At 39.9% G+C, this 10,919-nt stretch overlaps 3 protein-coding genes across 3 annotated transcripts in view; 1 reads left to right on the forward strand and 2 right to left on the reverse strand.

The window, feature by feature from the left end:
- Nucleotides 1-8,510, reverse strand: part of LOC141427363 (A disintegrin and metalloproteinase with thrombospondin motifs 1-like) — a 64,203-nt gene extending 55,693 nt beyond the window's left edge. The window contains 4 exon segments of the mRNA XM_074086704.1: nt 4,903-5,068; nt 7,586-7,754; nt 7,869-7,975; nt 8,045-8,510. Coding sequence (XP_073942805.1) covers nt 4,903-5,068; nt 7,586-7,754; nt 7,869-7,975; nt 8,045-8,453 — 851 coding nt within the window. The 5' untranslated portion in view covers nt 8,454-8,510.
- Nucleotides 8,511-8,567: 57 nt separating this feature from the next.
- Nucleotides 8,568-10,919, forward strand: part of LOC141427161 (uncharacterized) — a 93,702-nt gene continuing 91,350 nt past the window's right edge. Inside the window, exon 1 of the mRNA XM_074086396.1 lies at nt 8,568-8,692. Within this exon, the coding sequence (XP_073942497.1) occupies nt 8,667-8,692 (26 nt within the window). The 5' untranslated portion in view covers nt 8,568-8,666. The remainder of the gene's footprint in view (nt 8,693-10,919) is intronic.
- On the reverse strand, nt 9,652-10,861 carry LOC141427371 (uncharacterized). Its single transcript, XM_074086719.1, has 2 exons — nt 10,743-10,861; nt 9,652-10,193 (listed from the first exon to the last, which is right to left on the reverse strand). The coding sequence occupies exons 1-2, from the start codon at nt 10,782-10,784 to the stop codon at nt 9,756-9,758; spliced, it is 480 nt and encodes a 159-aa protein (XP_073942820.1). The 5' UTR covers nt 10,785-10,861; the 3' UTR covers nt 9,652-9,755.

Raw genomic sequence — 10,919 nt, forward strand, 5'->3', positions numbered from 1 at the left:
GAGTTTGTAAAGAACCACTTACGGTCACTTGGTTTATAATAAGTACAAGTTTATTATGTAGTCACGCGATTAGATAAGTGAGTCAGGACTACTTTAATGTAAACATCTTGTAGAAAAGAGTAGGAGCGCCACCGTCTAAGACTCTAAGCTGACTTCTATTATTTTATAGCTCGTTTAGTATGTTGCTTTGTACTTGCACTATCTGGAATTATGTGGATATCTGACGCTTTCATCCTATTAGATACGTCTGGTGGTGGGTGTATCTACTTTTTTTGCATACCTGATTCAATTTTCTTCTATCCTTCTACCCAAATATGGACGTTTACTTGTTTACAACAAAAACCGGCCAAGAGCCGGCCATTACGAAAAAATTAAGTAATATTTTTCTAAGGATTTCGTATTTTGTACGGAGTATTCGAAGTTTAGGTATATTTTATACCTTAGGCTGCTATTTACTCTTAAACTACTAATAATTATCAAGAAAACTTAACCGGTATAGTTTTCTTTGTAAGTTTGATATACTTACTACTATTCTGAATTTTTTAAAATTTTTCCACCCACTCGTTTAGATTTTAGAGGGGGGGGGGCTCGATTTTAATGAAAATTTGCACTTTAAAGTTGAATATTTTGCAAACAAATCACTGAATCAAAAAATCGACCTATCCAACGATACCCCACACTATAGGGTTGGATGAGAAAAAAAAAACACTCTCACCTTACGTCTATGCGAGGTACCCTAAAAAAATATTTTAAGATTTTTTTATTGTAACATTTTGTCGGCATAGTTTACATACATATCCGTGCAAAATTACAGCTTTCTAGCATTGATAGTCCAAGAGCAAAGCTGTGGACGGACAGACAGGCGGACATACATGGCCGTTTTAACCATTTTGGCTGCGGAACCCTAAAAATATCTATATTTTGCGTTATTTATCGTAAATGATACCTACTAGAGCTATACTCCAAGACGGCTCCATACAATGAGTCTCGTTTATATTCCCTAAAGCCAGTTTCACCACTCATTAAAAGGTTCACTGTGACATCGTCTCTGTTTAATCAAACAAAAAAAATAGAGAGTAGATGACAGATATTTGTCACTTAAAACATCAGGATATTGTCAGAGATTGATTGAAACAGGCTCTTTAAATGAGGAAGACACCAGCGATTGCTTGTATACCCGTGTTTTATGTGTGTGTGTCTATTATAAAAAAACTTAAGACACTCGAACAGGTGCTGCTGGCTAGATATACTGGTATATAATGCACTAATCGCTACAAACATCACACTTGCTTGTCAAAATCGGCTAGTAACAACACCAAACTTATTCAGTGACATCATAGCATCAACTTAACAAGTGTGAAAACATCGATGTTCCAACCATAATTCAGAACGGGTGCCGCACAATTTTGTTTATTGCTCTCGAGGACCGTTATAAAAATAAGTCTGCCAATTCGCGTTAATTCGTGCAAATGAATCGTTACCATTTAGGTAGGTTACTTGAGCTTACTGAGTGAATGGGCCGAATGTTAACTAAAAGGTTGCAAAGGGCTCTTTGTTGCGAACGCTGTGAGCTCTCTGATTCATTGTCCAGGGAATGCCGAGCCCCGGCTGAGTGCAGCGTCCGAGAAGCTCCAATCTGCCCGGGATGCAGCCCTATGCGCTCAATATCGCCCGGGCTGCGCGTGACGTAACACATAAAATAACTCTTGTAATATCGCGTTCATACGTTTTCCGAGAAGCTGTTTGTGAACTTCTGACCTCCGCTTTTGTCGTCGTGTAACTAAACCGCTCTTGACATTCTACGAAAAGGCATCTCGTTCAATACGGTGTCACCAAATGCTAGTTTTAGTCTGGCATGGGTGTTTTCAAAAATAGTTTGAGTAATAATCAACAAATACAGAAATAATGGATTGATAGATTTTGCTTGTAGGTAATTAATTCCTAAGCATGAAAATCACAGTCACAGTAAATAAAGATATACCTGATGTACTTAGATAAATAATCTGGCGTTGTAAATAATTTCGAAAACTTTAACAGCTCAGGTTTAAAATTAAGTGCAATCGTAGTTTGGTTCTGTTGTTATACTAGCGAAATATCAAATCAAATTAAAATAAAATAGAAATGTAGGTTATTGTCTCGCGCAATTTTGAGCGCTTTGAATGATTGCTTCAGCTTGTCGAGTATTTTTTGTTATAAAATCTTCGTTTCGGATTTAAATGAAAGTTGCTCTAAATCTCAAATTATGGATAGTTAGAGTACCATAGCGACTGTTCATTTAGTTTTTTGTCTTAATAATACATAAATAATAATAAAAAACTATCATGGGACATTTTGGCAAAGCTTGTACTATGGGTACTAGGCAACGGATAAACATACTTTTATATTATATAGATAAATACATACTTATATACATATTAAATCTCAAGCTTCATAGTCAGGTTCTCTAACCACCTGACTATATCAGGTCGTCATAGCCCGCGTATATTAGGTCGCTAAATACGATCAAGGCAATGGCCAAGGAGACAGCGGCCACAAGATTGTGACGAGCGTCGTGGTCGTCGCAGGGGCCTGTGTCCTCTCCCTCGCAGACGGCCCTGGGACACGTTTAAGCTTTAATGGAATGCAAACAATGAATTGTAATTAAATTCACATATCGCACACCCGAGGATAAGTCCAACACAAAGGGTTTCGTGGCAGTGCATTACACTTCCTCCTCTAATATTTGCCAAGAAACGTTTTGTTATTACTCCGAGGTCATTTATTGTTGAAAACTTTTGCCACGACGTCACTGCACCGTGTTTACACTGAATGTTGAAACAACATGTTTATAACACGGCCAAGTTCGTGACAGGAGCGCGAAATGCTGACGCGCCCACAACTAAATAATACGAACTCGTGTAAATTATGAAACAAAGTTACGCTTTATGAATACAAATAAGAAGGAACGTTTCAGTATTTTGTTAATAATGTTTATCGGTACCATCCGCGATTTTTGTTTACGCGGCTCAAGCCACGCGACAGGTTTAGTTGACACTTCTGACGAGATTCGATCAAAGCATTTTAAAAATAGACTTTTCGACGCTTATTCATTCAGACGAAGTGTCATTCAATTATATCTATATTAGGTACATTTATTCAGATTGCATCAATGAACGAAAGATCTATTTTGAGTCAAAGGATGTGCGCATCTACAGAGTGCGATCGCGGCGTTCAAATAACTGCGTACAGTCGAGGGCACAAATATCTATACAGCCATAGCGTGACATAATTCAATTCTCTGTATACATTGATACATTGACATTATGGTTAGTGGCAAGTATAGATATTTTTGACGTGTTGGTAACTTACATACATATATTTGTGTCCTTGACTGTACATATTGAGCATCCACAGGTTGGATGCTGTCGGAACGTGAAATCTCCTATTAAGGTGATTTTCCACCGGCGAGGCAGGACGACACGAGGCGTGACGAGAATTGAATTTTGTATGGCAACCACAACCGCAACCGAAGTACCGAAGATGCGCTAGTAGAGGATTGAAAATTTGCCATAAAAATTCAATTCTCGTCACGCCTCGTCTTATCTCGCCTCGCCGGTGGATCACCTTAGGATTTTTGACGGCACAGATCCAATTTTAGCAATCTCACTCGGATAACATTTTGACTAGTTCACAAGATTGATTAGACATGTAAATTGGCGGAATGACTTTACGAGTTCATTGACGTTTGGCGGAAAACCAACCAAGATCAGAAGTCGCCGTAGGCACGAGGGAAAATCCTTTGCCGAGTAGTACATTACGGTGTTTAATCATTTCAAAGTATAGAACCAATAATTTATTTTAGATTAAAGAAGATTCTTAACTCAAAAACTGAAACTAGCTATGTAGTCGACCAACCAAATCGTGACCTACTGTGGAAGATTTTCACAGAAAAGTCAAAGTGATATTAGCATTTATTGTTTTATTTATTTAAGGTCGCGGGTGAGCTTAGTAATATAATGTCTATAGTTCATTTAAAACATTGCTTGGTGAGGAAATTAATTAAGAAACCTAGTGTGAGAACGTTTTCAGCGGGTGATGAATCAAATGGTTTGATATTACAGTCACACCACGGGCATTTAAGCCACCTACTATGAACATGACCTACACACCTACACAGTTCATAATTTAGCCGAGTCTTAAATACTCGTAGTATAAACATCAAAAATGTAAAAATAAAAATAAAATTGTTGTACCTTACTGTGAGGTAAAACTGTGATTTATAACGTAAATACAGGTATTTCACAAATATACAGGTGCCCGATTTTAATTTATCTGGGTACGCAAATGAATAGTATGCTATATTAGGTATTTACTTATCGAGAAACTCTCCCATTAGCATAGCATTGTGTGATTGTATGGGAAAACAATGTGTGGTTAAAGTTTTAGGGGGATATATACCGTTTCTCGGCGAATCATCTATCCGAAACGTGATTTATATGGATTATACAATGCAACTATCCTCTATTTATATGGGATAGTACCTCGTCCAAAATGTAGAGATCTGCAAAAATCGCTAATGCTCTGTAAATAGCAAATACGTATTTTTTATTCGTAGCAATTTGTAAATACCAAAGTACCTGCGGGTTCTACAAACGAAATATGTTACTTTTAATACTGAGAGTTATAACTTTAAAGTAATTTAAAATAGTATGGCATCTATCCCAACTTAGGGTCTCCCCAAACCTAGAGGGGAAAAGACGTCGATCGGCTCGGCCGACGCGAAACGAAGTTTACCAACGGGAAGACGTCTGTTTCGCTCTTATTGCGTGGACATAAAGCGTTTTTTGGTCGGTTAAGGCCGATTCCGCGTCAAAATAGGTTCGGGGAGACCCTTACATCACATTTGGAACTAGCAACACTTACAGGTGGGCCAGTTCGTGAGCGATGACGAACGCGCTGGTGAGTCCCTCGTCGTGCACAATAGCGGCGCTGCGCGTGCGGGAGCACACGCCGCCGACGGGTGCGAAGCCCGAAGGCCCTCCCAGCGGCGCACGCGTCAGCCACGCTGTTGCATCCCAACCCGCGCGATCTAGAAAGCACCAGCCTTAGTTTTAGCATAAAGCTCTATCCATCACATCGTATCATGCCATGACCATAATAGGAACGCTTCAGGAACGAAATGTCAAGCGCAAACATAACACGCGACGGCAACGGCTGGTTAGGAAACGTAATAGTGGGCATAGTGTCATACTTTTCGATACAAAAGATATATTTTTGCCTGACACATTGCTATTAGGGTCATGCATGGTATGATCGCGGTCTCCATTCGAGAACCAATCGGTCTCAACTAGACATGCGTAATCTCGACTCCGACAAGGGATCTGATTCACTAAATCCAGCTCCGGTATCGGTACCGAATCCGCTTACTGACTCCGACTCCTTTATTGACTCCGGTTCTTTTGAGCGATTATTATTAGTTTGTCTATGGCCGATCCGGCTCGGTCCGGTACCGAGGTACTGAAGTACCGATTCGTGCTAATGACTCTTTTGAATCTGTGAGTCACTTCGGACGTACTACTGGCGAATCGGCTCCGGGGAGCGGCTCTGAAATTAGTATCATGTTATCCCTCTTCCTCTCGTGATAATTAGCTAATAGCGTGAGCGGGACGGCACATATCCGATTCGATCCGACGTGATTGAACGAAAGCTCGATCCAATAGGCTGGTCGGAGTTAGTATCTCCTCGGAGTCGATAAGATTTAAAAGGAGTCGATAAGGGATTCAGATCCGCTTGAGGATCTGACTCTTTTGAATCTTCATATCCGGATTTACCCATCTCTAGTCTCAACTGCCATCTGTTCTCCGTGCTATATGGCTTGCCCATTGCCACTTCAACGAGCTAATTCGCTTGGATATATAGAAGGTGCTTGGTGACAAATACTCGTAATTCACAAATTAAAAAATACTCGAAGTAACTGTCTCGAGAACAAACTGGGAAGGTTCAAAGGTACAAGTGGGGTAATTGTTTCGTCTATCATAAACAGTATGCGGCAGGCTTTCACTTTCAGGCTTTCATTTATAGACACATGTTACGAAAAAATACTAGTTATTTTATATTGTACTCGTATACTGGGATTTTCAGACACATGGAATTGGCAGTATAACATCACCATTAACCCTGACACCGACTAAATCCATTGAGTTAATGTTAATGCGAATATTTTGCGTCCTTTTCAAACATAATTGGTTAGAAAATGTTTGAAGCTGATATCAACCATTAGTAGTTACTGTAGCATCGTATTTTTGCTTTATACATCCCTCTAGCCATGACCTCACTATACCGACCGCACCTACAGGCATGTACATAATGGATGTGTAACTAGGCAGCAATTTAAATTCTAGACACAACCTTGCCTGCATATGTGGTCCTGTTTGCCTTACCTCAAACGAAAAACGAAAAAAAAACTTACTAACTACTTAACCTTAACAGGGCTAACCGTTTTTTCTCTCATAACAACAAGTTTTGCCAATTTTGTATTACACTTGCGACCTGACTTACGGTGCCCCTCTGGCAGTCGGTCTTAATAACGGGGAGTGTATTTAGCTTTGTCCCGGTGCACCCGGGCAACAACCGTTAGGTAATTTATAAATTAGTTAACAGTATACGACTTTAAAGTTCGGCCAGGACCATAACGAACATTGAATTGAATTGACTACAGCATTAAAATTAAAAATGAAATGGGTTTCTCAGCACCCATTTAATTTTAAATCTTAAAGAATTTCGAAGAATGGTAATTTCGATTCCACAAAAATTATCAAACCAGCAATCTTATTTTAGTTTGTTAATAAATAGCTCTAGCCAAATTTGCGATTGAAACTCGTTTGATTACTTGAGAAGGCTCTCACTCCAACTCAACCTAAACCCGCTCAGTGGCACCACTCACGATTCCTAATATTTGTGTTTGAGTTGACTTCATTCTGACTCAAACGGCATTTATCGAACTACTCTCGTACGCTTAACGACTGCAATGCAAGGCTAAACGCTGTGCTGATGGCTGCACGCACGTGTTTCGTATAATAAAATAAATAACTGGAGATGTTTTCTTTAATAATACAACTTCTTGTTCTTTCCTTAGTCATATTTACATATATTACAATTAATTCATCGATGTTTTGGAACCGCCTTTCTTTGTATAGGTAGATGTAAACACTATTAGAAAATTAATAGTTAATAAAATTTAGATCTCAATGGTAAATTTTTGTCTGATGGTTTTATAGTTCTAAGTACCTAATTAATTTTGTGTACTTAGTTCATCGTAAGTGAAGCACTGACTCACCACATCACTCACGCGTGTATGGGTTCTGGAGATAGATATAACAACCATAAATTAGGCGCGTGGCCATGTGAACGGTTTGTATGGAGTTGTGTTGAATAATTTCAAACACCTTATAGTTCCTATCATAATTCTAGATTTTATTTAGGCATTAGTTTCATTTAACTAAAACGATAAATTATTTCATCGTTTCAAATATTGGTTTCCCAACTTTCGACTACTTTATTTAATTAAAGAAAAAACTCTGATTGAAAACACAATCTGCCCTCTTACCTGGCGGTAATTTCATTAAATGTCTATAGTTCCACTTGTTTACGGCTTCTAACGTTTTTTTCACATTTCCATACTTCACCACTGAATCCTTCTCTTCATATAGGAACAGTTTGTTGATAACAAGCGTCATGTTCGAATCGACGGAAGGATCGTTGAAGATAGCACTGACCTAAAACGTTACACTAATAAATAATAATGTAATACGTAAATGGCGCCGGTTTGAAGCATTGCACAGAAATAAATCACATCAATCATTTCTATTTAAATATATTTTTATACTTACAATGTTCATTAAAGCTAAAATGTAGTGCTTCACTCGCTCTTGGCCGTGAAATTTCATCATGGTATGATCCGCTACTATAGCCATCTCTAACCACAGTCCTTGCACGCCTGTAATAAAAACACGGTATCAGATTTAGATCATGGGGCAGGTCACTTCATACTAAGATTTACACACACCTGATGCAGGTCTGGAAACTGTCATGACATTTTGGTACTCTTCGATATCGGAATGGAATGAATGGCGGCGACGTATGGTTGGCGCCGGGGTTGGTGGTGTATTGTCGTCCGACAGGTCTAGTTCGAAGTCGGGCACCGTGTCTCCGGTGAGGTTGTAGGCAGCCGGTTGCTCTGACAGCAGCACGTCGCGTCGGCGCAGCACGTGCTCGTGGCCCGCGGTCGGCTGCAAGACAAACTCCTCGCCGTCCACTTGCAGAAGTCCATAAAGTTGATCGCCACATTCTGTCAGCGTCGCTGATGACCGTTCCTCATCAAGTACTCGTCCTGTATAGAACTGACACTCATCGTAGTACGGCGAGCGTATGGCAGTGTTCTCGCGTAGTTCCAATTGCCAGCCGAGGAGCTGCATGTGCCTGGTGTCGCCGGGCGCGTGTCGGCGCGGGCGCGGCGCCGCGGGCCCGAGCAGCAGCGGCGCGGCCGCGGGCCGGGTCGCCAGGCGCCGGCGCCGGCCAGCGCCGCCAGCGCCAGCGCCGCCGCCAGCCAGCGCCGCGCGCGCGCGTCGCGGGCTTCGCCTCTCTGCATCGCGCTCGTCGCTGTGCTCGTGCGCTACGCGTGCACGCACATGGCGAGCGTCTCGGCGCGCGGAAGGTAAACGACTCCGCGGTTTATAGATTGCATGGGTTCACGCCGCCGCATGCGTCATTGTAAACAAAGGGCGCGCTTCTGTTTTTGTTTTGTAATCGCCTAGCGCGGTGCATGACTTTATCTAGCGGCCCTTTATCACAGTGCGGCCATATGGTATCGTGAATAATGTATGTAATATGTATGCAGTGAGCGTGAAGCAAAGATTGCATTTATAAATGTTTGTTTCACACATGTATAGGTTGTAGGAATTTAATAGCTTGGCGTAGGTTTGAATTAATATATTTAACTGGGCACCTTATTTATATCCCTCGTATTACTTTACATTTCGTATAACTCGCCAAATTTCCTCAGGGTATTGGGCCGGGTACCTAATAATAGAGTCGTATAATATTAATATTTTATACGTAACTATGTCAGAGTCGTGACATCTTATTAAAATCAAAACAACCACTGGCAATTTCGGTCTTCCCTTGATATATTACGACGATCACATCTCGTTATTATGAAAACAGAAAAATATTTCTCTTTTGGTGGATAGTTAGATATTATGTAGGTACAGTCAATCTTGCCTAGACATAGACTTATGTATACCAGAAGGTGTAAAAATGAGTATTTATGTACTTATACGTCAGCTACCTAAGGGTTAAACATCCCAGCTCATAAATATTTTGAACAACTTGGACTCAAGTCCCCGTAGCCGAAAATAGCAAGGTATTTCTAGTATGTATTTGTAAAGATTGCAATTCGATATCACAACATCTGCTGTTTAAAATATGTACCTATTTAATCGTAAACAATAATAGAGTAAGTGTTGTAATCTAACACATTGGCAAATCGTCATTTAAATATACTTACATATTTTTCTTTGATTAAATATTAAATATTATTAGGAACTTAGGAAGCTACTAATTATTACCTACACAGAATATTTTTGGATTAGGAATGGAATAAATAGACAAATATATTTAATATCTATTTAATCTCATCTACAGTGTAGCCACATCGTTAGGATGAAAGTGACAAAACATAAGTTGTGCGAGTTATTGTTCAAAGAATATGTGCGTAACTACTTTGACGCGTTTTCAACCATAGCCGTTTCATAAACCGTAACGTCTCTTTTGTTCCTCTTTAATCCTTTAATAGTATCCAAGTACCTATACAGATTTTGTCTCTCATGTTCTTCAAGACCCCCCGATTTGTGAAGGAAAAAAGACAGCGTTCCATCTTTGTCATCAGTAGAACCCGTGGCGAGTGGTGTAGCCTTTTTCGTGTAACTGAGGGTCAGAATAACGCCTTCTTCCATGGGGTCCACATTGCCCTTGAACAGATAGTTACGAAGGTTTTGAGACAAGTACTTGCCAGTATCACCTTCTTGAGAGTAGCCGGTCTGCTTGAAGCTCTCTATAGGAAACTCGGACTGACTTCTCAAATCGTCTGCCAATATCTGCACTTTGCCCACTCGAATAGACAAGTCTTTCAATGGCCCGCCTGATTCTTGGAAGCTCTGGAAAATTATTCAAATAATTGTTTCAAATTATAAAAAACATCGCTTAGGTATAATAGGTGTAGGTCCACCTCTTACAGCACCAGCAAGTCTAGAATTTAAACAACCGTTAAAGAATGGTCTCCTAAAGAAAACCCACCCAATTCTATAATGATGCATCCCATCCCACTAATATTATGTACAAATGCGAAAGTTTGTAAGTCTGTTTGTTTGTTTGTTACCTCATCACATCTAAACCGCTGAACCAATTTAGATAAAATTCGGTGTACAGATAGTTTAATTTTCGAGGAAGGACATTGGGTAGGTAGTTTTTATCCCGGTAAATTTCATAGTTTCAGTGGGAAAGCGATAAACGAATTCTACGCAGATGGAACAGACTAGTCTGAAAATTTTCATATCTTTCTGCGAGTAACCTTTTAAACTGTAGGTAAACTGTTAGTTACAAAACTAGTCTTGTCCTTTACAAAACAAAACTCTTTCTAATAAGAAAATTTAACAAATTACGGCCCTTCTAATTTAGATCACAAATGATAAATTTATTCAATTTACCTGAAGATTCGCAAGCGTAATTAGATATCCGACGACATTCATCTTGTTTTCGGTTCGGTGTGGTGGTCGCGCGGTGTGTTCACTTCAGCTGTTTATCTGATTTTGAGGCCCGAAACGATTTCCAGTATTTATAATTAGTATTCGGAAAAGACGACGTTGAGTAATACAATAAGGTAC

This window comes from Choristoneura fumiferana, chromosome 4, assembly GCF_025370935.1.
Source record: "Choristoneura fumiferana chromosome 4, NRCan_CFum_1, whole genome shotgun sequence".
In the NCBI taxonomy this organism is placed as follows: domain Eukaryota; kingdom Metazoa; phylum Arthropoda; class Insecta; order Lepidoptera; family Tortricidae; genus Choristoneura; species Choristoneura fumiferana.